The sequence below is a fragment of the Nyctibius grandis genome, chromosome 9, assembly GCF_013368605.1.
Source record: "Nyctibius grandis isolate bNycGra1 chromosome 9, bNycGra1.pri, whole genome shotgun sequence".
In the NCBI taxonomy this organism is placed as follows: Eukaryota; Metazoa; Chordata; class Aves; order Nyctibiiformes; family Nyctibiidae; genus Nyctibius; species Nyctibius grandis.
In genome coordinates, this window is record NC_090666.1 from 31408641 (window position 1) to 31435788 (window position 27148).

Below are 27148 nucleotides of genomic sequence, written 5' to 3' on the forward strand. Positions count from 1 at the left end.
GAAGACTGAGTCTGTCCCTCAGACCGTCACATATTATCCCACATGCCACCTCAAGTCTCTCTTGACATGTGACTGATAGCTCTTCTCTCCCCTCTCATCCAGTTGGCAGAGTCACAGAGCACTTACAGCACCTTGATATGGCCCCGAGCCACATGGGGACCTTTGATCTCCTATTTGCCCATCACTTCTAGTTGTGCTTTCAATAAGTCACACTGTAAAATTCGTCTTCTTCTGATGCACTGATTATCGTTCAAATATTCCCTGGCAGCTCCCCCATGTGCCTACATAGGCTGATAAACATGCTCAGTTCTGTCAGGCTTTCCTCAAACTCTGGATGAGTTCAAAATGACTCGTATGCAAATACTGATAGAGTTGGCTGGTGAGCTTAAGTTATTGTCAACCAATCCCTTCTCTTTGTTGTGGTTTTTATACCTTTGCAGTGGCACAGAACAGTAGGCTTAGCACCTAAACATCTGGATATAAAGTGATATGCAAGTCACTGTGGTGAGCCCTGCCATATAAAACTGCCATAACACTAAATTAACCAGAGCAAGAGAGAGTTGTTTCAGTAACACAAAAGGAAACTGCTCTGCAGCCCCCCCTGTGATGCTGTAAAACACATTAGGTCCAAGCCTCCGAGACTTTCACCAAAATATCCTAACCTTACGTTTGCTCGCACTTCACTCTCTAAAATACAATCTTCAAACTTAATTATTCTCAGTGTGTTACTAAAGCAAGTGAGCCTCTCATGGGTGGCTGCTTTTCTGATAGGGTATCACCAATTTTCATTTTATCTGGAATATGAGATATTTTTCCAGTCAGGCCTGCAATTTGCCATGTAAGGATGCTTCTCACCAGCCTGCGCTGCACCAAGTTTCCCTTTCACACAGCACTGGCTGCGCAGGCACTGCCCATGAGTCAGCTGATAGCCTGGTTCCCCTGATGATGGGCAAAAGTGCACGGACAACCACGCCAGTGAGGTCATTTGCAGAGAGGTAGGTGGTACTGCCTTGCAGGCGATTTAAAGGACTAGTTGTTTCTCTGCCAACAAAGATGACAGACCAGAGACTGCCATGACCTCACCCTCTTCTCCACGTACAACACCCGGGGCAAAGCTGTCTCTTTGCTCTCCTACAGCTGTGGATTCTTCTGTGCATTGGTCTGGCCCAGCAACCTGACAGTGCTGCAGCATAGCATTTGATTTGATTGATTTATTTTGAGTTAATTAAAATTCACATTCTGTGCTTGAGCAAATGCACAAATCTTAACTAAGAAAAAAAAATTACACTTTGAACAAAATTTGGGCCAGACTCCAAAGTTCCCAGAATCCCATAATCACAAAAATTCTCCTTCCGTCCTTTGCTGTCCACACCTCTTCCCCTCCTCCCCAAGGGACAGCACAGATTTGGGGTATGGCAAATTCAGACTCCTGGCAGACCAGCAGAGGAAAACAAACGCTATAGGTATGAATGACACATGCCAGCGGGGCTTCACCCCTCCACACTTATACAAGGGCTGAGCTGACGTTACCTGGCACGGTATCAGAGAGGAAAATCTCCCTCTGAACTAGCCCAGGCTCAACCAGAGAGGTTAAAACCTGCACTTTAAATCATACTTTTGTTACCCGCGTAAAGCAACCATGCACCTCCAATTATGGATTTAACTAGCTGCTATGTCTAATCACAGGTTTCTCACCTTCACCATATTCTTTACTGTGCAGGTCAGGCAGCTTCTTTAAAAAACATCAATGGTCCTTTGAAAGTTTCTGTTAATTTCAGAGACTGATTATCCCTTTTTCCCGCATATCACTATGTTATCTGCCCCACTCCAGTCCCCGATACAAGGATACAACTTTAATTAGAACATTCTTTTGTCTGACAGGAAAAATCACAGTGAGAAAGGATGGTATTTGTTTTTCTAGGTTTCTCTGCAGCAGAGCTTTCAGCTACCCTCCTACAATCTGGATATAATAAAAAACATTATCATGCTCTTTGCTTCCTCACGTCCTCATTAATACCTCAACTGGCAAGGTAATTTCTCAGCCAAACGTGACTTAGTAGGGGGTAAATCTGGAATAAGACAGTGCAATACTATTGTGAGCCATCAGAAATGGCAGTAACTCAGCTCAGTCATTTTGTTTCAGAGAAGTATTGAGTCAAATCCTGTAGCCAGGGACGAATGGCCTGTCATTCCTGGCTGATAATAGGACAAGCTTGTCGACTATTGAACCTTTGGCTATGCCCATGTGGTTGTGGCCAATGTTAACTTGCTTGCATGTTAGTCTGTCCATGCTATATGAGACTTGACTTCTTCAGCCATGCTGAAGCCCCACTGTCCCAGTGTACGTGTGTGGGACCCACAGACTTTCATGAGCATTTTGAAGCATTATGTCATCTTTGGAGATGCAAGAGCTGAGGGCAAGTGATTAAACTACCAGGTGGAAATACAACAGTAAAAGGTCCAAATCCCACCTCTGCCACAGGTTTTCTGTGAGTCCATAGAAAAGCTTTGGCTATGTCCACATGAGCCAAGTGCAGAGACCTCTGAGGTTGTGCAGACTTCGACTGGTACCTTCAGAAAGTGAAGTCTCGCTGCAGGAGTAGCTGTGCTAGGTGCAGCACTGCACTACCTTTCAGATCTAAACTCGGGTGTCTCAACATCACAGCATTTTCACAGCGCAGCCTAGCTCTTAATCCCTCTGGGCCTTGGATTCCCATCTATAATGTGAAATTTTTAGTGCTTTCCTGCCTCACAGAAGCTGCGTGAGGATAAATGTTGGTGAGGGGCCCTGATCATTTGGCAACAGAAAGTATTCTTGACAGAGTTTAAATCCAATGATGACACTCTAAACCTGCAGATCAACTCTGACCCAACTTCTGCCACTGAATTTCCTGGTTTACAAAATGTTTTTTGCCCAGGCAACATAATCTGCAGAGACTTATTCTCTTCAGGGTTCAGTGGCAGTCCAGGTTGGGACAGGATTGAAGGTGCCCAAGGGTAAGAGTGATATTTTCCAAGCAGCACAGGTTTTGAGAGTTTTACTGCAATGCTCTGGAGCTTTCTGCCAAGTAGGCAGGAAAGAGCCTATGTTCAGCCAGAAATCTGCATGAAATCTGGTGTCTGACAGACTAATCTATCATACTCCGGAGACTTTTAGTAAACTCAGGGTGCCAAACCTGCTGGTTGAGGGTCCTAGAGTATATTTACAGTTTGCCATATTTCTGCAAGCTGCAACTTGAAGCAACTCTTTTGGGACCTCAGTCACTCTGTTCAGTCTTCAGCTCCTAAGCCTGCATGATCCAGAGTTGTTTTAATGCTTATACAGCCAGAAGCAATAATAGCCAGGAAGGGGTGCGCCCAGGCTGCTGTGCTCCCCCCAAAACAACTCTTGAAAGTTCATCTAGCACCTTCCCTGCTCCCCAAACTAACCATATATCCTTTCTCGCACCTCTCTACTGGCATTAACAGGCACATTCAGTTCAGCTCTAAATCAAGTATGAAAATCACTCCCGTCCAAGCATGCAGACTTGCATCACCAGCAGCTTAGTAGCTTTACATTTATTGCAGAGAAGTCTGTCAGTCCAGAATGACGTGCACTTTACTTGCCAGTTCTGAGTCCGCTGATGCAGCCTTTGCTCACTAACCTCCACCTCTGGGCTCTTCTTGGTAATGACTATTTGTGACAAGGGCTCCTGAGCTGCAGTTCCCCGTGCGACAGCCATGAGAGATGATTCTTTCTCATCTCCTGATGGAGCTGACAGCCCTCTTGGCAGGCAGAACTATGAGGACTTCTGGTCATGATGCTTTCTGGCTGGTTTTCTACAGTAACACCTCCACTCACTGAGAATGGCCAGCCCTCATAGCCATGCCTCGCACATCCGCAGCCCCAGCAGGCTACTGCCCCGAGCTGACACCCCCGCAGTTTCCTTCTGGGAAAAGTCAAATGTTTCCCTTAGGGCTTCCCAGACACTCTCTGTGCAGCCATTTGTTTAGGTACCATCCTCCTGTTGTCCAAGCTGTTTCCCTTCAGCTTGCTGTCATGCCAGATTGTCACACGGTGTCTTGACCATCCTCCTTTAAACCTTTTATGTTCTCCTCGCCAGGGAGCTCTTGTGGAGCACGTTTTTGGCTTGACTCCAAGCAGCGTCTTTCATATCATCATTCCTTTACTGGCTCCTGTCTCTGCCCAGCCAGTAACAAGATAGATAGTCTCGAGGAGTAAGGCTCCTTGATGAGATGCGATGTCACAGTTACACTATGTACCTCCTTCACAAAACCCACCCTCCCCTGGGACTGGGCACCTTGTCTAGAGAGCAGAGCACTGCTTCTCCAACATGCAGGTGAAATCACTGCTGTGATGGGAAAAGGCCAGCATGTCTCTGCTACAGACAGGGAAAGGAAGGAGGGAGAGGAAAGGGCAAAGGAAGAATGTTGGAGAGCTGAGCTGGGACATCCTGCAGGAATAGGGATGGAGGCTTCCTCCTGCCCCACCATCAGCACCTCCAGCATCCCCATCACAGCACAGGCACACTGGCATAGGCAAAGGGTCTGCGGCTGTCTGGCTGCCCAGGCTGCTGCTCTCCATGGTTTCTGACAGTGTCTAGATCTGACCTTGAGCTACAGCAAGCAGATATCATCAGTTCAAACAGTTGCATCTTTTAAGTCACCACTTTTTAACACAGGTCTCTTTTGCTTGCCCATCGAGTTAGGAAATTCAGCTTATCTCCTCTGTTAAACCATTTATTATAGAGCAGCTCGTTCAGGCTGCTCTTCCCAGTCCATTCACCAGCTGTATTACTGACAAAAGAGCAGTGTCCCAGTCTCCTAGCCTTTGTTCTGGTACCAGAATAATCTCCTCTGTAGCTCTTCTGCCATGGCGGCATATATACTACTTGTGTCTATAATTCAAAACTATAGCTCATTATGTGACAGTAATCTGTGAGAAACTGCCACCCGTTTCCTCACCATTACTCTTTGATTTCAGATGTTTAGGTAGAGCAAATAGACCCTCAGTTAATAAAAGCAAACTGCTCACTAGGAATGGTGTATAGCAGAGTTACATTTGAAATCTAATAATGGGAAAGAGATTGAAGGTAAAGACAATAAGCATTCCAGATCATGCTATTAGAGAGGGATGGAAGTTTCTACATAGTCAAGGCTGCAATCAGTTTCTATTTCAGCTCCTTTATTGGCTTCGACTTGGAAGGTTTCTCAGGTCTGAAAAATTCAAGGTTTATTCTTGATGAAAAGAAGAAAGTGTTTTGCAAAAAAGCAGGATAATTGGACAAAATGGCATTGCTGATAGCTAGCAGAAAAAAAGTGGGATTCAAGTTCCCAAAATCATCAGGTTTTTTTAATGCATGAGGGGATTTATGTGTCTTGTTTTTTGAGCTGTTCAGAAGACACATTCAAGTTTTTTCTCAATAATAATGAAGTCTAGAAAACTGTATTTCCTCCCATGAAAATAAGCTCAAATAGTAATCACATGCGCTCAAGAGCTGAAAAAAGCAGCAAATATTTCAAAACAATCACTCATTCACAGAAGAAAAACAGTACATTAAAATACTAACACTACACTTACAACAAAAACAAAACATGCAAACTATGAGTCAAAATGAAGGTTATGAATTTTTGAAATGTGTGTTTTTATACTTAATGAAATGTGGCTCATAATATGGGTAGTGTGAGATTTACAATGTTCTAAACTATTCATATCCTTACTTGCAAGTGTTTGGATTTTACAAATGATGTGACAAGTAAATACGTTGCTTAGAAACCATGGTGGGCTTTTGAAACGAATTCTTTTGTTTCTGGGATTTTGCCTTGGCAGGTGTTTGGTGCAGTGGAGTTATCAAACTCCTCTGGTTAGCACTCAGACAGCACCAGCCATTCGGGGAGGGCTCTCAGATAAGGATAAAGCTTAAAAACCTGAGGCGCATGTTATTCCAGCTCCCTGTCTGCATGGCATGCCCTCAATACTTCTTACAGTCTCAGTCATGCTGTGTCCAATTCCTGAAACCAAAAACCCTCATGAGCCCCAGGTTCTTCTTTTCTTCTAGGAAGCATTTTTTGTGGAGCTTTGAAGCACAGGATGAACTAAGCCAAAGAGATGCTGTGGTGAGGTCATACTGCTTTTAAATAGAGACAGAAAGAACTAGTCTGAAATAATTTATAATGCTACCATCTAAGAGAATGATGTTAACCAGGAAATTGAGAAGTGGGAGTACTTATAAACTCTACCCTGATACCAAACTCCTTCCACAACCCCAGAATAGCCGGCGTTACTACTAATATGATCTACAGTAGCACATTTAAACATGGTTAACATTTAAATTTAGGTTTCATAAATTACACTCTGTAGAGATGGATAGAGACAGCTCCTATCTCTTTGAGGTATTGTTTCATTTGCAAATTCAAGCAGATGGTGCACGAGCAACTAATGACTCAAAAAATCACCCCTAAAAATAGTCCAGAACAAGGTGTGGATTTATCAGGGAAGGAGGGAACAGAAAAGGCTTTACTTCCCATCCCCATTTCTCTGGCAGAGCTACAGGAGGTCAGTGCACCCAGAGCTGTGCAGCACCGAGGACCCCATCCACACCCCCATATTCATGCACCTCTCCCTGTCACCTTGCACACCGTGGCAATGAGATGGTGAAGAGGGAAACGGCTCAGCACTCCCCACTTTCCCCACACCAAGCCTGTATCCAACCTGAAAAAAACACCCTGGGAAATTACATCTCCATTAACTCCATCAAGAGTTGCTCGGTAGAGCCGTGTGGCACCATCGAAACTTTCAGTCCCCCAGTCAGGTGGGCAATGCTTCATCTGACTTTTCCAAGCAAATTCTGTAAATACTTGTCACTGCTTCCTCATGAGGCAATACACTGCACTATATTGTGCTTCCAGCAGGAAGTCAAATTTGCTGTAATTCCCCTGTTTATAATGATATTGTAGTCTCATGTCTAACTGCACTCGTACAAATTCTTGCAGAGACAGAGAGGCCCTCCAGGACGTGTCGCTGGAGTTTGAGCAGGGGTGAAGCGTGTCAGCATTAGCAGCGTCTGTGCAAGGGGAAACTTGCTGTGCAGCTGAATTATGTAAACCATAAATTTCTCAGAGCGACGTGCCTGTGTTTGTGCAATGCCTGGCAGAAGGCACTGTTCACAGCCGTCCCCAAAGAAATGCCATTCTGAAGTAATAAATATTAATAATTTCTGGTTAAAGATTCCAGCACAGGTGAAGCTGTGGCTTGAAAAGTAAAATGTTTCTGTACGAGAAGCAGGAGGGCCTCTGGCAATTTGAACAGCTACAGGAAGGTAAGTGTTATTATTTACTGCACAAACACACACAGAAAATGTATATTAAATCACACTTCAGTTGTCTCTGTGGAGCAAAAAACTCTCCCTCTGCTACACATCTTGCTCTTTTCTCTCGTTCCTATCATGAGTTCTTCCAGCTCTGCTCCTCACCTCCCTGTCCTCTAAGGCTGAATAACCCGGGAAGAAAGCAGTCTCCTCCTCCATTTTCATTAATAGCACAGACTGCTACCACAATGTTATCTGATTCTAAATGTTATACTTAAACTGATTTGTTAGACCATGCTTAGTCTTTTCTTTTTGGGTTGTCTTATCTGTTTATTATGCAATAAATATAGTTGCTGCTGGGGCTCATGATTCAACCATTCCTGACATATATTATTTCACTGAACCATAGTTCTTTGCCCTGTTACAAATGCAGCTCTAAATTTGTTAGAACTTGCCTATGCTCATACTGTGTGTTTCTACCCTCCTCTTATGGCATCCTAAATAAAAATAATGTTTAAAAATAAAGGAAAATATATGTTAACTATATACGATGGGCCAGAACAACAGAGTTGCACCAAAATGCATTAGGTGAGGATCTGGTTATGTCAGCAAGATGAAGTGAACAGGTTGTGGAGTGAATTCTAAAAGAGAGAAGAAAGAAATCATTTACACTGCCAAAGTCCCACTGCGACTCTTGCACAAAGATGTGTAGACAAACCTGGTACACAGGGAAAGTCTGGCCATGGCAAACCATAAAGTCAAATTCCTTGCTGGCAGAGGGATGGTACAGAATAATTTACTATAACTCTTCTAGCATTCACAATACTGAGGGACATGCCAGCATTCTGCTTCATTAACCAGTCATTTTGATTGTATCTTTTTTTTTTTTTTTTTTTTTAATTCTAGCAATTTTCTCTTCTTTGCAATTATATTAGGAGTCTAAATCCCTCTACATAAATTATAGCTTTCTTTTGGAGGGGCAAACTGGCCACATAAGCTGAAAACACACTCTCCTCTGAAGCCAGAACCTGAAGGGAAAGAGCTTGAGCAGCCCCCTTGGACTAATTAAAATATTATCTTTACCTTGCGCCCACAATGAGCTGGTTCCTGTTGGCATCCAGTGCAAGCTGAGAAAAGTCTTGCACACCTGGATAGGTGAAATTCGACACCCAGGGCTTCAGATCTGCAACGAAAATGAGAAAGCAGAAAACAATAAAGCTGCCCTAGAAGCAGTGAGTTCACCCGGACATCCACTAATGGATTTCCTACCGAGTTATCTGTCAGGGGAAGGCTAATTAATAATCTATTTAAAGGGTTTCTATTTATTCTAATTCTCTGCAGAATGTGCAAAAACCTGTACATAAATGCAGGGCTGTCTCAGCAGTTATTTTTACATCCAAGACAGGTGTCAACATTGGTTTTGGAGACAACAGCAGCTCAATTTTACTTCTGTTAAAACTGAGGAACTATCTTTGGTGTCAGGGTTAAGTGATATAAAGGGACTAACTAGGTTGCCCGCCGTGACACCTCCATAGCCTTGCCTTGTGTGCTGAGCAAAGATAAACTGCTGCCCTCCAGAAGGAGAAGGTGGGGTCAACTGATTGAAAACCAAGTTACAGTAGAAGTGATCTGCAGTCAAGACCTGGCTACTCCAATGACAGGTTTTATCTTCTCTTCCAGGTTTATGTTCTCTTCTGGGTTTCACTTTACCTAACATCTGGAACCCCTATCAGTTAAAGCCTTCCTTAGTTTAGATGGGGAGGGGGTCATCTCAGCATCTTTATGGCTGAGAGATTGCATAAGCTTGAGACTGGCTCTATCAACTAGCTTGGATTTCCCAATATAGGCACTTGTCCAAACTGCAAGCACACAGATTAAAAGCAAAGCAACAGATTTGACTACACTACGCTCATGGCGACAAAGCTCTTCCAGCGGCTACATGTGTTAACACAACACCAATTGAGAGATCTAGGGCAGAAAGTCCTGGTGTATTAAAAAATACACCTGTTTAAAGAAAAAGCTGAATTACTCTTTTTAGGGTACACCCGGAAGTCTCTCTCCCTTTTCCCTTTCCCTTTCCCTTTGGGCGGAGGGGCGGGGCGGGGGATAACAGAGAGCATCTGCCGCAGGTTTAATAGCCGGCCCAGCTTTAAACCGTGACAGATGCTAGGGCATTCACAGAATCCCAGCTTTCAATACAATCACCAACTTCAACCTTGTGTGTATCACAGATCACAGAATTTCAGCCTCTCACTTTATACCTTTACTGCACGAAATAGCTGGGGATAGACTCATGCGTAGCTTTCAGAAAGTCATACAGCTTTACTGTGAGGGCTTCTCTTGGGAATTCGTTCCAACTGTTAACTACTCTGGCTGTTAAATATGTGGAGAATACCAAATACCTGAGGGAGCAAGGCACAAATGAGACCAAATCAGTACATCTGTAATCCCTCTGTGACCTCTTGACAAGTAACCCTGCCTCATTCAAGGGCTGGATGTTGAAGATCCAGGAGGCTCCACATGAAAGGTAATATCTTCTGGCCTCATGCCAACAGGATACCAATCCACAGGCCAATGACCTGATGACTCATAACAATAACGGTGTAGTTCAGACCAGTTCAACAGAGCTCTGAAGAAACATGCTCCATTGTCATTTTATATCCCCAATGATAAATTGAGAAGTCTCACTGAAGGCAGTCAGGTTTGAATGTTTTGTTGTAGGCATTAGTTCCCCTTTCCACAGGGGTGAGATGACAATGCTGGTGAGGAATCTCATTAAGGTCTTTGGCATCTTGTTATGCTTTGTAGGATTACAGATGTGCAAAGGTTTAAAACCTCTGACGTAGGAATATTTGTTGAGCAATTTCAAGTCCTTTTTCCCTCCAGGGATGGATGAAAACTAATCAAGCCCTTCAGTTATCAAAACCTCATGAAAACACATATACAAGTCACTACGCTCCACTTGTCCTGCCTCCTCTTTCAAAGCAGAACCTTGTCATGGGGCTTCTGCCTCTGCCCTGAACACCACCATCTTTCATAACAGCTCAAGCCTCCTCACCGTGCAGCTGGACACCATCAGGCCTGGTCCCATTCCTTGCCTAACTGGACATTGCCAGGGCCTCTCCGACAATGAGACCTCCATCCTCGCAATCTAAAAACCATGCTGCCAGGAGCTGGAGGCTTCCAGCCCTTCTCAGCATTCCTGTCACACTGCGTAACCACACACAACACGTGTACCTCCTCTGCTCTTCAATGAAAAGGCATGAGTTAAGGAATAACTCAGCCCATCTAACCTTCAAGCATCTCCACCTCCTACACTCCTCTGGGACCCTTAATGATGTACTAGCACCAGGGAGGCACCGCAGTTTCACCTCTGGCATTCTCCTAACTAATGGGGAGATACTTCTTTTCCTGTAGCTCTTTAGCTGCAGAGACATTTCTGAGCCAAGCAGCAGAACCAGCAACAATAACACCTTTCAGGCAGGTTAGCCAGCTGACATGTGCTGCAGATCTCCTGGCATTTCTGTTGGCTGACGGGGGTGGGATTAGGGATTGCTCTATAATGATGATACCTTTTAAGGATCCTGCTTTTAGGCCATAATTTCTCTTGTCATTTTACCTCCTCTCCTACCAATTCCTTCCTACTAACTAACCCACTATTACAGTGCAGTGGCAGGAAGAATAGTTCAGATGCTGCTCTAAGCAAAAGCTCCTCACCTCGGAGAGGTACACTCATCAGCTCTTCCTTTTAATGGCAAGCTCTGACAAATTACAGGTAAAAATAATTAAAAAAAATTAAAGGCAGTAGGTGGCTTGAATCTTTCCATGTTGGCTGAAATGTCAATCAAGCCCAAGAAATAACAGGCAGTGTCTTGATTTTTATTACTACTGCAGGTGGTACAACTTATAAAGAAACCTTTCCCAGTTATTAAATTAAAGGCTGCAAGGCATGCATCCTCATAGTAAAATTAAGCTTTTATAGGCATGTAGTTGGATATTATCAAACCCAGCATGGTCCCAGCTAAGAATGCCTAAATGTGAGTTGTCAGAATTAATGCCAAACGGCACATTTTCCTTCCCAACCTTCTTTCTTCCTGTTAAGAGGGAAGGGATAAAGTGGAATGGAAAGGCAACCAAGAGTCAGGACATGGGTCTTTTTTTCATTCGACACATTCAAATCTACTGCTCAGACCACAGGCACTTCTAAGGACAGTTCAAGCCTTTCATTCTGAAACTAGCTCAGTTCTGCAAGGTAAGTGCTGCCCTGGGTCTATCCCATATTAGCTGAAGTTTACACATATGGACCCAATGAACTCCAGAGTTTGCTTGTATTTGACCTTTCTCGGAAGGCTGATTTTTCCAGTTCTGACTCTTTAATTTGGCTGGAAACCTTCAGTGCTGGGGCATGTTTACATTTGCAAAAGTATCTGTTTAAAAACAGTACGAAAAATTAAAAACCAAGGCCCTGGCTTTGCATGTCGGCAGCAGGAGCCGGAAAGCAAGGAACTACATGGCTTAGGGGCAAAATGTTCATCAAGGCCTCCTTTGTGCTTCTCTTCTCTAATCATTTCCAGGGGGTTAAAGATCCATGCTCTCACTTCCTCCACACGAGGATCAACGAACAAAAGTTTAATAGTTTCCAACACCATCCATCGCCAGACATCTGATTCAGAGCCTCTAAAGATCTGCAAGTCCCTCCACAGCTCAAGGTGGTTCAGGTATCCAGCTGCAAAGAAGACAAAGCCTTGCAGGAAATAAAAGTCTGCAGACACAGCTGTGCTCGGGCTATTATGCATGTATAAGACAAGGTGAAAAGAGGCCCTCTGCCATTTCAGAGGGTGGTCCCTGCAGCTTGCTAGCATGCTGCTCTGCACCGGCTTCCTGAGAGTACAGGACTGGGGTGAGGATTAGTCAGCTACACAAAGGACGGTGTGCCAAATTGCAGAAGGTGGGTTTGAAGGCCTGATCCAGAGGCTCTTCAAGTCATTGGCAGTTTTCCACGGAGCTCGGTGGGTTTTGGATCAGCTTCTAAAGATGTGGTAAACCTGGTAATATTTGAGCCTTCATCTCCTCAAAACCAGCTGCTCCCCACCTCACCCTTACGCTGTGTGTTTTGGATGAAAGCAGTGTGTAACCACTGAGTCGAGACTTCCCTGTCTGAAGGACAGCATTTACTGCTTTATCTCACTTGAGCCCCCTTGTAAGTCCCATCTCCAGCAAGATGTAACAGCTTTGTCATCCAGCACACACCACGCAAGAGCAGAGAGGTTAAATGCCCATGCCTTGAAATTGCAAAGCCATTGCTAGGTGCACGGAGCAAGGCTAACCACTCTGTTATTCAATAACATCTCTTACTGAATAATTCTCAGAGTGGATTTCCTAGTCTGGAGCAAAAGAAACTAAACTAAACAGGACCAAGGATTCTTTGTGCAAAATAAGCTTATATCCACCTATACAGACTAACCATGCTTCTATCTAACCATGTTCCTATCCTACGATTGCACAGAAAAGCTTCAAAGATATCATAAAAAGACCTTAAGGGAAGAAGATAGGGAAATTGAACAAGAAGAAAGATTCAGAGGCACCCCATTCCAGAAAATACAACCTGAACCACACACATTACATAAAACCCCTGTAAAATAAGCTGATTAAACAGTAAAGGTTAGTGCAATGAAGTAGAGCACACATATAGCACTGGGGACCTGCCAAACTCAATGGGAATAAATAAATACCCATTCTGCAGATATTCAGACCTACTTTTGTGCAGAGTTAACTTGGCCACACATTGAATGCTTCCCTTACTGCCTCGTTACGGTCTCTTATAAGTTTTCTTAACTCAGCCTACTAGTTCATGGCGTGTTTAATTACTGTGTGAGCGTTTCAGTATTCATGGGGAGGCTCAGATGACAGCCGTGACTTCTGTAACTGTACAATCTCCTCTCCTTTTGGTTTGCTTCAGCCCTGGCACAGGGCAAACCATGTTTAGAGGCTGGCAGATATTCCAGTTTGCAAGTACTCAACCACTTAGATCTTTTTCAGACCACCCACTAGCCTGGAGGACTCTCACTGTTGGATCCCAACAATGACCAACAGATACAAATCACTTTGTAGCATAAGGTAAGGTCTCAAGCTGTCTTCTTGGTATAGACTGATGAAATGCCCCTTTTTCAGAATCAGACCTACCATCTGAGACCATCCTCTGCTAAAATTATCCTCAGTATTCAGAGTGTTTTTCATGAAGTAGACAGTTGCCTGCTAAGATCGAGGCCACATTTTCCATTCTGTGTGGGCCACTGACCAGAACCCTTCAGAGACAAAGCAAACAAGGCTGTAACCAAAGATCAGAAGGCTAATGACTACCCAAGCTACCACCTGTCTTCTCAAACGCAGCAAATGTGGACACGTCCAAGGATGCACAGAAGTTAAAGTCTGCTTACGGTGTTATCTTTATTAGATTGACAATGAATCATATTTTAATACCAGCTTCATTTTAAATTTTAGCTCTCTGTTGTAGGTCACACCACAGGTTAGTGCAATAGTCTTTGGAAAATAACTTTCAGTCCTACCCCATGCTGAGATGCAAAAGTAGCCTCCACAACACAAAACCACTCCATAATTCAGCAAATTTATCGGGGAAGAAGAAATCTTTTGCTGCGCAGGCAGAGCTGAGCAAACAAATGTGTCAGCACTCAGAGCTCAACTTTACTCATGAGGCCAAAATACTCAAGCTGGCTTTACCCCAGAAGTCCTCCCACACATACATATCACCCTGCTGTCTTGTCTTCCCATCACCACCTCCACCTCATTACCGGTATTCTCTTTTTCTTTAACCTGATCCGTTGAAATCTTTAACTGTACATTAAATATGTCCTCATCCCCACTGCCGCAATTTCTAGCTTCATTGCCTTCTTAAATCTCCGATCTCCACTCACAGTTATGAGGACTCAGAAAGCTGTTGGCAGGGTACAACCTCTTCTACAAAATGGGCCAAACCAGCAGTTTCCTTCTCCTTCCCCTCAATACCCAAATCCAACTCGTATGTTCTTCCAGCTGTCTCATTTTCATGATTTCACCCAGTTTACCCCTCTGACCACATATTCACTTCTCCTCCCACTCCTGCTTTCTTTTCTAGCAGTCTTCACCTTCCAGTTGTGCTTCTACTTCATTTCCTACCCACTCAATCAATCCTTCCTGTCTTGGCCAACTACAAAACTCTTCCTCAGACGAAAGAAACAATGAGCTAACCCATGGGTGGCCTGAGGGTCACTGTGATAGCTGCTTGCTGTGCGCCATTCGCTTTCAATGAGATCCAAGAAGCAAAAGAGTTGCTAATGTCTCTCTCCAGCCTGTCCAAGGACATGTGGATAGGAGATGACTGGAAGAAGAAAGAATAAGACTTCTTCTCTCCTGGTATCATGAAAGAGGGAATAGTCCCACCTCTCAGCTACCAAGAAAAGGAAGGAGATGGAAGAAAAGGCTCTGCTCTTTACCACCCCGAAGGGAAAAAAAAGAACCAAAGACTTAGGTCATACCTTCATAGAGCCATAGGAATCACAATAACCATAGTAACCTAGACATGTTATCATTTAAAGTTATGTCAAATCTAGATTATTTTGCACCTCTCCCCTCAGTGCCTACAGCTCCTCCTTGGACTGACCTTGCTGAGATTCTTCCATCCCAAGAGAGAAATGACATCTGAAGATGTAGGCATAGTCCCAAGTGCCCAGCGGCACTGACATTGGAGTCCTCTCTGGCTTGGGCTGATCAGGAAACTATTTAGTGTCTCAGTGCTTCCAATTGGTAAATGTGTTTAGGGATACTGGCTAGTGCATCAAGGCCTAATTATCTGTCAAGCATATGATGTACAGGATGCACTAACTGTTGCTAATGCATACCGAGCATCTTGACTCTTTGTTTCCTAAATTTTAATCATTTCTTCAAAACAAGTGTTGCTAAATTGTTTCAATATGGAGAAAAAAGAACTTAGTCCAAAGCCAATTTTTGCAAAAGTACAATTATGACTGCTTGTTTATTTACTTCTTTATTATTAATATGGAGCAGCTGGCAAAACACACCAGTCTATCAGGAAGAACCCAGGGATTCAATCCCAGATAAAGAAAACACCAGATAATAAGCATGAACTAGTGCTCGCTCCCAGTATGGGACAGTGTGCTGTTAAGTTGTCCTGGGGGCCCCCCAAGGAAGGAGAACGAAGGACTGTGAGTCACATTCCCAATTCTGCACATTTCTACAGTTCTTCAGCATTTCTGCTCCATCAGGGAGGCCAGTCTTGGCCCATTCTCTGTTTCACTTGGGTTCCTATTTGCACATGGTGAAGGGCAGGCAGAAGCTTAATCGTGACATGTCCCAGAGGAGAGCCAGGAGACTTCCACTCTGTGAGTCCTCAGGCCTCAGGCTGGGGCACTGGGAAAGAAGTCATGTAACACAGGAGAGGGTCTTCCCTCTTCAGCGTGGCTCCTGTTGTTCAGACCTTCACAAGAACTCAAACCCCAACTAACATCCAGCATTACAGATCCTCACTGGCAATGGCCAACCAAAAGGAACAGGAGACACCACAGTGCTGCAAGGTGTAGGATACGGATGCATGCCCATGAGTCATGAGCATGTCTGTTTGCCATGTCTGAGATCAACAGCACCAAAGGTGTGTGTCTACACAGCACAGCACAGTACTTTGTGGAAAGAATTGATTTGGTTTTCCTCAGCAGGCTACCAACTGGGGCAAACACTACCCTAACGCTGCCTCCCTTTCTCAACAACCCTCCTTGAAAACCTTGCCTTCTACCCCACATGACACTGCATGGTGTCATGCAGCCATAGCCCTGTGCCCCACCACCACCTTGTGAAATTCAGCTAACTGGTGCCACACACACCCCCACTGTTAGCAAACCCAGAGCCTTCTGGTTTTCTTAAGGATGTTGCAGAGTGTTTAAGTATTGTGATCCATTGTTTGCTGAGACAAGCCCTGCAGCTGTCACGCAATCTCCCTTGCTGAGAAAGGTAAGGTGAGTGCTCATGCATCACTTGCAGCTTCCTATGACATTCTGATCAGTATAATCCCTCTTTTCAGACAGGAAAGCAAGCTGCATCTTGTTTCCTATAGCTTCTGCAGTTTGATGGAAAAAACACTCCCTTGTCATCATTCAACCGTTGTTCAATCTGCCTCCTCCACATATGGAAGCAAATTTTTTTCACTACCCTTACAGTTACGTGTCCACATCAGCCACTTGTGCCAGCAGAGATGGTGGAAGATTCAGGACAACTGTTTTCACTAGTCAGAACGTAGGAGAGGGCAGAGAAAGCATGGCTAAACTCTCCTTGAATTTCACCTGCAGGTAGACAGATCTGCCATAGAAGCAGGTGTGTCTGATTTTGATGAACACCTGAAACAGAAGTTGACTTCTTTGCTGGCTTGCCAGAGTCTGAACTGGAGATGCCAAGTCAAATGCACAGTTTGTACTTTCTAGCTAGCCAGGCCCATGAGGACTCCTGTCTTCTGTGGACAAAGGTCCCACCATGAGTTAGTTACACCAATGAATTGGAACAAAGGCTGTAAAATCCTAAAAGACTTTTGAAATGAACCTGTTCTCGTAAGGATCAGTGTTTTTAAATTGGAAGCTGGCTAATAACAGTAAAGGATTATCAAAGACCACATTTCACCAATGACCTCCACCTCTTTTATTAAAATGTGCTGTAAAACAGAGCAATCTCCATATATAAAATACAAATCTGAATTTTGCAGCTCAAGTATTTCCATTAAAATACATTCTAAGGATTGCCCAATGTTATACAAAGAAAAGGACAGATGATCTATGAAGTCAGAGCTTTTTAAGCCAAAGCACAAAAAGTTTCTTCAGGATTTTGTCTGCACCTCCCAAAGCTAGAAACGATCTTAAAAATCTCTAACCCAGTCCACTGTGTATTGCAGATCACAGGCTTCATTCAGTTAATCCTATACTAAGCCCAGGAACACGCTGGATTTCTTAACCACTTGATTCAGCCATGTTAGAGGAACAAGTTGGCCAGTTGGAGCTATGATAACAGAACTCACTAGCAACAAAAAGGTATGCTAGGGTTTCCATTTACAGACTTGATGCTTCAGTGCTGTGCATTTTGACTGTGGTCTAGCTCAGCACATAAGCGTACGCTTGGTTTCAAGTACACAATTCCATTGACTTCAAGGTAAGTACATATTAAGTGCTTGACTGAGCTGAGCTGTTTGTGGCTTTCCAGGGTGAACCCCACGTGATTAAACAAGAATATTTCTTAATGAGAATACTAGTACTAAAGTGAACTTTATCAAAGCATAATGACATCCTTGAATGGAAAGTTATAGGAGAATGTGATATGTTAACACTCATCAGAAGCAGATGTGCTAAATAAATGAGGTCTGCCATACCAGTGGCTCACAAGCTTATTCAGTCAGGGAGCTATGCTAAGTAAACTTTAAAATTGCGAATGAGGTCTCCGTAAGGCATGTTTTTGTTTGCACTGAACCACAGAAAAAGGAGAAAAGAACTTTGCTTTGCTTTCCACCCTGTTTCTTTTCTCTGAGGTGCTGCCTAGGATCTCCAAAGAGGCATCCCACTTCTATGTCCTAGATCCAACCACTGTGCCAAAGAAAGCACAATGCACATGCTGCTGTTAGCTGCTGCTGTTAGCCCCAGTTACACCAGCGGTACCTCTGGAAAATATCAATAAGCCACTCTGCTGCTGACAAGATTTTTCATGACCTTCGCTTCCTGAAGCTTCACCGTAAAGTCCTTCTTTTCTCTCCTGCTTGCCATGATTCGCTCTAAAGCATTTTGTGAATGAAGGGCACTCTTCCGAGACCCCTTTCCTTCCTGAGGCCCCAAGGAACAGCACACTGAATAATTTTTTCAATCAAATATCATTGCGATTATTTGTGAAGTGCCTTGGACATCATTAATGGGGAAGTGTCAAAGAACTAGCATCATTATTGTTATAATTGTTATTATGGAATGAAAAATATATTGAGAGCTGTTGGGTGTAACTTTCAGAAGTTTTGCTGAGAGAAAATTACTTCCTTAACCACTGTATATTTATGGCTTTATTAGTCATAATTTTCAAACAAATTCTAAATCAACCCTACAGAAGAAAATATCAGCTTCATTTGCCACAGTTCCATATTTCAAGATTAAAAAGAAAATTGCCACAAGGCTTGCTTAATGGAAACAAAATCTATACTGAAATGCAATGAAGATCAAATATTCTGTAGCACCCACAGGATGCCACCAGTTTCTGGTCAACGCTCCATCATTAGTTAATGTTTGTACTCTCTATATGGAGAGTCAAGGGCAGCAAGGCTATGCGCTAGAAGACAATTCTCCCATAACGTATTTTGCCTCCCCTTTGATGTTTAGCCCGATATACCTCTCATACTTCACCCCACAATCTTCATCCTTTGTTAACTATAATTTTGGTTTGGATTGTCAAAATCTCGCTTGCTCAAGAAAAGTGTAAATCTTTATCAGAATTTCCTAAGGGGTTTTCCTAGCTGGCCTTTGGAGTTGATGGATGCTAATGTGCTTTTTTTTCCCATCAATATACAGTAAAGGGAATAATGTATTAGTGACCAATTCAACAATAGTGGGGGTGTTTGGTAAAATGTCAAGAACCTTCTAAAGAAATAAATCATACCCTATTACCCTTCAGCCCACAAAGTTAAAACAGCTTTGGCTTTCAATACAACAAGCGAACACTTAACTGCTCCCCACAGATTTCAGTGTTTGAAGTTGGCCACATTTCGACAAAATGTTGTTTAAAGAAAGAAAATATTGAGAAAATATATAGCAAGCTACATTCAAGCAACCTGAATCACATTCATCTGGTAGGAGGTAATAATTACAGACAATCTGAAGCAAAATCCCAGATTTAAACACTCCCAAGCTAATTCATTTTGAAAACCTGAGGCAACAGACAGAGCAACTTGTCTTCATCTAGGACAGATTGAGGATTAGACAATGGGTCAAATGCTGCACACTGAGAATGCACACCAGCTGTGATGATGTGGTCTGCAAAGCTGAGATTTGCAGTCCTGAGAAGATCTGGGATATAAGCTAATTAACCAAGTCCACCTCTCTCCTGTGCTTCAGCATGGGATCAGCTGAGGTGTTTTTATGGATGAAGACAGGCTGCAATCTTTAAAGCAGGGACAAATTATGTTCTTCCAGCTTATGCTAACTGCCATGACCCAGGGGAGAAAGCTCTGGGAGACAGAACAGAGAAGAACCTGGGAAGTCTCTCATACTTTTTCCTGAGCATAGCGATTTAATGGATAAAATTAATGAGAAATAAATAATGGCAGAAATGGCAAGTGGAAACCTGTCTACAACTCATTTCCAGTTAAGTTGTGAACATCCAAGTGATTCATATAACACAGATGAGTTTGCAAACTTTTAAACACTTTCTTGGTAAACAAGCTGAAACCAAGCACTCTGCACCCATTACAAACATGTATGCATGTCAGTTATGGCTCTGGCTCTCGAAATAACAAATCTTACATAGTATTGCCATGGCAGAAGATGTTTCTGGCTTTCCCAAGGGGCATGTAACAAAGGGGTTCCAAATGCCTTTAATAATAGCAAAGGTGCTTTATGCCTAAAAACCAGCTGTATAGCAATGAAGGATACTCCTAAGAACCAGGACAATACGGCAAGGGCACAGCCCAGTTGCAAATGCAGGGATTGATCTATAGGTTATAAGATATATATTGAAAAGAGAAGAAAGATGAGCATGACTGACAGGAACCAGAAACAGTTTCTCCAGTGTTTGGCTTACCAGAGTGGTCCACAGTGGAGCTGTGCTGGCATAATACACTGTTTAGTGAAATGGGACTTGGATGCATGTGTACGTGCATGTATAAACGAAAAAGGATACACTAAAAATATACCTGACTTGTTACACTAATTTCTCAACTCACTGACAAATAAACAAGCACACAAGATCCTTAATGTAGCTACCCACTCACAGCCAAATAGGTAATAAGACACCAGAAACAGGCTCCTGGGAAGTAAAAGATCATTTTCTTATTGATCTAACAAGGGAAATCAAACTTTAACTGGATTTTCTATAAGCACAGAGTAGAACAATCTAATTATGAAAAGCCCAAACTGGGTACTTTATTATTGTTGGTGAACTGTACAATGAGCATCATTTATAAGCCTCAGGGAAACTGGGGCACCGTTGTGATAGTTTGGTACTGTGCAAACACACAGGACTGCACTCACAGCACAAATTCCTAACCTGTCCCTCACGATCTCTATGTAGCCTGCTAGGACAAATCATTCAGCCCACAGCCCCTTCCCAGCCCTGGCAATGCAAAGTTTATCTTAAGCATGTAAATTAAGCACATTTAGGACCAGAATTTAGGTCCCTCAAGTTATCTAGGTCATTTTCTCTAGGTCACAAGTAATGGCAGGTGGTTTGGGGAATGGGGTCGGTAAGGAAACAGGCGTTTCTTCAGGTCCGAACACAGCTAAAATAAAAGCATTTTGCATATGTAGACTCCTCTCTGCTTAAACAAGTAGGGCATGTACTATATTCTCTCTTTCTTACCCCTCCCATAGCAATACAAAGAGATATCAATTCAAACAGACAGTTGACTAGTATGGATGAGATACAATAAGCAAGAGATGAGGCACAGAAAATACAGAATTTCTCAGGAAATAAGTTAAAAAGTAGACAGAAAGGAGTTTTACTTGGATTCTTCCATGACAAGGATATTACCCAGCCAACTGGATGCTAAGAATATCATAATCTGAGGAAAAGTACAATAAAAAGAGAGGCTGAGCACAAGCAAGGTGGGAACTGAAGACTGAAGAACACAGAACATGTTACAGCATCCCCTTTGTATTACGATGGGAAGCCTGGCTGGCAAGGTTGTGAAAAATAAGCTATTCAACCCCTTTGTAACATAAACTGTTTTGTTCACCTATTCATTCTGGCAGCAAATTAATGCATCCTGCATGACTGAATGGTCTGGGGCCTTACTTATTATTACTGCCCATCCACTGAAAATTGCTGCTGTAACATAATCCTCTCCCCTGGCAGCAGGAGCATCAGCAGAGCTGCTGCTGCTGGGGTCACTCTTTCAGTCGTTGGCTCTGCATTCCCATTGTATAGCAAGTTGTGATCCATGGGATGATGTATTTGGAGACCCACAGGAAGCCCATGAGCCACACTGCTAAGTAGACATCCCCAGAGCAATTTGAAACAGCATATAAGATGTAGATTCCCTTGCTCGTCTCCCCTTGCAGCCTAAATCTGCTTGTGCTAGCATCAGGACAGAGTATAGCTTTAAGGCTATATATTATGAACTGAGATGTGTTTTTGGAGGTGTGAGCCCTCTTCCACAGAACTTAAATACTATGTGCAGTGGAAATAAGGTGCCTTCCTGTTTTTTTTCCAGCTGAGCTTTGCAGCAGAAAATACAGGATTAAACTGTATCATGAACAATCATGAGGAAACAGGTGCTGAGAAAAAACAATAACTCAGAATCTAACTTGGGTTTAAGAGACCCAAATGATAATCTGGGTCATTTTCTTGATGTGTCTGCAATTTCAATCTTTATTTCTTTTGTATAATTGTCAAGTTCTAATGAACTCATACCAGTTTTTGCCCTCTATCATTAAGGAGAGGAAGAGAACAAGAACAGCGAAAGGGGAGGAGAGATTCTTTTTTTCTGTGAAAAATTCATGCCTGATTAAAATAAAGCAAACTGGCAGATTATGAGTGTATTTACATAGCCATCACTTCTGCAGAGAGGCGCTCACATTGAGTGCCAAAAAATGCCCACCAGTTCCTCAACGTCAGGAATCAGGGCTCTAATACAGAATGATTTATCTCAGCGCTGGATCCTGCAAACACATCCTCTGTTAACTCGAAGTTTGGTGCTCCTGGTTAATACAAAGAGCGCATACCTTTTCTCTTTTCTCTACCTATAACATCCTCATTATTGTATTATCTATTTAAATATCCAACGGAGTTCCACCATGTTTTTAATCACAAGGGTTTCTCCTTTCACCCCTCCCCAGTTAAACAGATGGTTAGACTTATTTAGCAATTAAAATCAAGGTTTATTTACCCATTCCACCGGAGCAAGGTTAGAGCCAGTGGTATATCATGTAGGCTTAAAGATTTTGCTAATTTACTTTAATCCATTAAACCTTTAAAGCACAGATAATGGAAAACAGACAAGAAATCTCTTACACTTTCCAAATTAAGAGACAAGAGTTTCCTCCTTTATGAAGAAGACTAAAGCTCTCTACAAGAACCCTGAAAGGTCAGCAAGGAAATCTTTGACTACTTTCTTCCTGGAAACCCTATCTCAAAGGTCACAAAACCACAACTAAATTGCCTTTAGCAAAGAACCTAACTAGAGACACATTGCGAGGTACTTAATTGCCTTTAGTGAAGAATGTAACTGGAGATGCATTGCAAAGCCTTAAATTGGAACCAGAATCGATATTTCAACATTTAGGAGGAAACCATTTTTAGCAAGGAGATTCAGCAGCTGATGATGCCGGCACATTGAGCTTAATACGAGTCTGGGGTGAATTCAGAAATAATGGTGGTACCAATATAATGATCTAACTGTTGTGTGGGTAAGTGGACAGATTGGACAGACAGTAATTTAGGAGTACATGTACAGTCGTTGAAAATCCAACTGGGATAAGGACAAGAGAAATTCCACGTTGCAAAAGAACAGTAAAAAGATTGCCCACACTTGGCAGGATGCTGCCACGCAAAGGCCTTCTCTCACATTCTTAAGACCTTGTCAAGTTAAATGCCTAGATGAAAGACAGAAAAACTACTAGCAGGGGAGATAAATATATAACAAAAATAAACAAACAAAAAAAGCAGCAAACAAAAAGGCAGCCACTCCCTGCAATTTTAAAACATTTTACTTCTCTTTCATTCAAGTATGCCCAAGCTCTCTATCACTTTTCACTCATTGTCTGGACCCAGCCAGCCAGGTGATGTACATAAGCATTACTGAATCCAGTTAGAGAAAAGGAAATTGAAACACAGTTTCAGTGTGGCACAAGATTACACGGAGCCTGTAGCAGAATTGGAAATACAGATTCTTAGACCAGAAGCCCCAAAACTGCCTGAATTAAGTGACTGCTGTGAAACCGCAAAGTTAAAACACTGTAAAACATCAAAGGGAATACAACTCATCAGGCCACTTGCACTGGACTGTAGATCACAGGTGTAAGGAAAACAGCACAGACTAAACCATCATCTGTAACAACACCAGGAAGGACTTCAAAATGGATCATCCTACTGGAACTTGAAACAGGAATAGAAGCTCTTACCTTCAAAAGCAATTGTGGGGTGTTCTTTCCTGACACATTGCTGATGTTCAGCTTCAGAGTATTCAGGTACATTCTGTGATGCTGAGAGATGAAAAGCAAGAAGAAAAAGGCTTGGCAATGACAGGAAAATGGCCTTTAATCTTGAAACAACCATGACTGAAGGGCAGCTGCAGTTCTAGCTTCCAAGGTAGGCCCAGGGAGGATACCTGAAATACAAATAATTCCACTTTCAGAAAGACGAATGCTTATCCAGAGTGTGTAAGATGAGCAGAGAAGGGTGGAAGTCCCCCTTTCATCCCAACCCCCCTTGTGCTAAGTACAGAAGATAATATTCCACAAACAGCATCTAAAAAAAGAAAGCACCCAATTTACAACTGTATTTGGGCTTCTAACTTCAAAGAGAAGGGAAGTGCACAGCTCCCTAAATATATATCTCTGTGTGCTTTGGGGTGTATGTCCCCAGCAGCAAGTGTGCAATGGCCAGCGCTGACAACATGAAATCTCATATACTCCAGATGTAGAAGTGTCCCCCAGCGTGGACACCACACGCCTCGGTTTCACGAGATGTCCATGTTTAAACGTCATGCTACATTCAAGAGATCACTAAGGAAAGGCCAACACCAGTCATCATGAGAACACATGTGCAATTAATACTGTTCTAATAGGAGGTTTATACATTTTACCACTGCTGTTTTAAATGTCTTGAAACAAGAAAAGCCAATTTAAAGGTGTTGCCAGAAAAGTGCTAATTAAGGTAACATAAAAATTAAAAGAGCTTAATGGGGAGAATGGTGAGAAGTGAGTCAATTGACTGCATTATCACGGGATGCTATAGCTCCCAGTCACAAGAGCCGAGGCACAGCTAAAGAGAAGGAGCACTCACTCTCAGGCTAGGAGAGGGGAAAGTCATGCCTTTTCTAAGTGAGCATTTTTAACAATAGCAGCCGAAAAGATATACCTCTCAAAACTCCCCTGGGTGTACCGAGCCTGAGGCAGGGGATGGAGGATTAATTAGCCCATGCCACAAACTCCCCAAGATGCTGCTGCAGCTTAGGAAAATCTGCATTGCCAAATTTAATCTTACCGATGTGCATATTGTGTTTTCCTATGTAACTTTGTTCATTTATTGCAAACACATGTTTTCAAACAAATGGAGTCTCCTATCCTTAAATCTTATCTAGTGATAAAACTGCTTCTGATTAAATCCACACATAATGAGATTTTCAGTTCCTGTGGGTGTAGTGATTCATAAAGGTAGTGTAACTGTCAACACCAGCAGTGCCCAATACCTCTATATTTTTGTTTGGAGTCTCCAAAACACCTTCAGTGAGCTGAGGTGGCCAGGCTGGTGGCTGCTAACATGAGACACTGATACACACTGACAGGCTTATGGCATGGAGCGAACTCCAACATAGGGGACAATATTGTGACATCAAGGAGCTGGAAGAAGTTTGTAAAGGTCTTTGGGCATCACAGGAGCAACAAGGGACTTGCTTACAGCAGCAATGGGAGACAGCTGGTTTGAAAGATGGATCCTCTGTCTTATTCTTATCTGTATTTCTCTGTGATTTTAAACACTGGCATAAAGATGAGTTGCCAGTGCATCCATTATGCATGTCCTCAGCAGCAGCTACATACCATTGACTGAAAATAGCATTGGCATTCAGGATTTGGGGTAGTTCTAGTGACTCGGCTTCCCAACTAGTGTGAGTGAGAGATTACAGCATTTCACATTTTTTCCAGCCCCACATACATGCAGATTTTCTACAGGGATGTATAAAATCCCCTTCCAGTTCTCCAAAGCAGGTTCCACAGTGCTTCACTACAGAGGGGTTTTTTTTTTTAAACACAGCAAATATCACGTTAAATTAAAAAATGGGACTGGCAGAAGTAAGAGATGTGAAATCATTCAAAGTTAAGGCCAGCACAGCGTTTAGTCATTAAGCACAAGCATACTGCAGGGCGTACACCACTGGGTACTGGAGCATCTCAGATGATGGAGATGTTGTGCAAGTCACGCTGTAATGAAAATTATTGATGATGAAACATACAGATTATATTTTTAGCCATTGGTTTAAATGATCATTTTTTTCAGTACAGATCCAGAAGTGAAACACAGCACAGAGATAGTGAACCTCAGGAAAATGCATTTTGTACAGCGCTCAGATCCACTTAAAGTTCCAGAAGAGACAAAGCCAAACTTTCCTTAGATAGGAGATGGTTGTTGTGGGAAACGCACAAGAGGCAGGAGGACTTCTGTACTGTCAGACATCCTTGCTGGAAACTGTAAGAGAGTCATGGAAATCTCACTTTATGCATGCTCTACTCCTCCCAGTGCAGCCATTACTGGCTAATCCTAGAAATAAGGTACTAAACTAGACAGACTTCTAGTCTGAGCCAATATGGACATTTTCATGTACAATGAAGCATCCAAACAATGACCTCAAGCTAGGTGAAAAAAATTCTTAAATCAAATACGCACGGTAGAGTACCATGCTCCTCTAAGGCCTTAAGTGGTCTACAATCAGCAGATGAGTAAATTCAAGTTTCACACTCATCAGGGTCATGAAATGATAAAACGTTGCATACTGGGAAGCTTCATAACATCCCACAGCCTATTCTGTGCCAAACCAGAGTACATTTACTAGTGTTTTGTCTGGACTAGTTGTAAAACGTGCCAAGTAGCTGGATTTCTGCCACTTTCTCTGCAAGATTTTACCACAGTCCAAGAGACTTCAGTGTTCCTTAGAAAGCTGTAACCAGTATTTGGGGTAAAGTTCCATCTTCTTTTTCCTTATTGTCATAGGGAAATCCAAAGTATGCATGAAAATAATGGTTTCAAACTTGATGTGAAGTGGAAAGTAATGTATAAGCAAAAAAAAAGATGAAAAAGCAGCATTATAAAAAATTTGTATCCTTCCCTACGTCCCCTATCTCCTACATCCAATTGCATCCATCAAATGTGTGGAGCTCTCATGTGCTGGGAAGTTGAACAAAATCAGTGTCACGAGCAGCCCTGAATTGGTGTCTACTGGAGTCAGAGTCAATGGGTAAATGCCAGCTTGGTCAAGGGCGAGAGAAGCCAGAGCCCTAGAGCACCAGCTGAACAATATTCAGACAGTGGATAGCATTGCAAAAGGTTACTCTTCCAACCTGCCCCTTCCCAGGCTGCCCTGCTGATTTTTTTCTCAATGTTTTAGCAGAGACTCTAACCCAGTAATTGCTATTCCCAGCTGCTGCAACTTTATTTCTGAAAAAAACATACTCCGAATATGAAGTACTGCCATATACAAGAGTAGGTCAATTGTATGCCAAGAGCAAACTACCAACTGCCTGGGAGAGTCCAGCAGCTAGTTATGAAGTGTAAATGTTTTAATTCTACTGGAGATGGCTAAACCAAGCCTCCAATTTTGCCCAGCCTGCATATTTTCACTGTGAGGGAAGGAGTATGACCAGTGCTTAGGACCAGTTCTCATCCAGACT

The 27148-nt window shown here is 42.8% G+C and overlaps 1 protein-coding gene across 2 annotated transcripts in view; it reads right to left on the reverse strand.

Moving 5' to 3' along the window:
• The window catches only part of SEMA5B (semaphorin 5B), a 136009-nt gene extending 112190 nt beyond the window's left edge, over positions 1-23819 (reverse strand). For both annotated transcript variants that reach the window (XM_068407742.1, XM_068407741.1), the window contains exons 1-2: positions 23666-23819; positions 8391-8490 (exon numbers count right to left, since the gene is read on the reverse strand). In XM_068407742.1, the coding sequence (XP_068263843.1) occupies positions 8391-8490; positions 23666-23819 (254 nt within the window). The remainder of the gene's footprint in view (positions 1-8390; positions 8491-23665) is intronic.
• Between the last annotated feature and the right edge of the window lie 3329 nt (positions 23820-27148).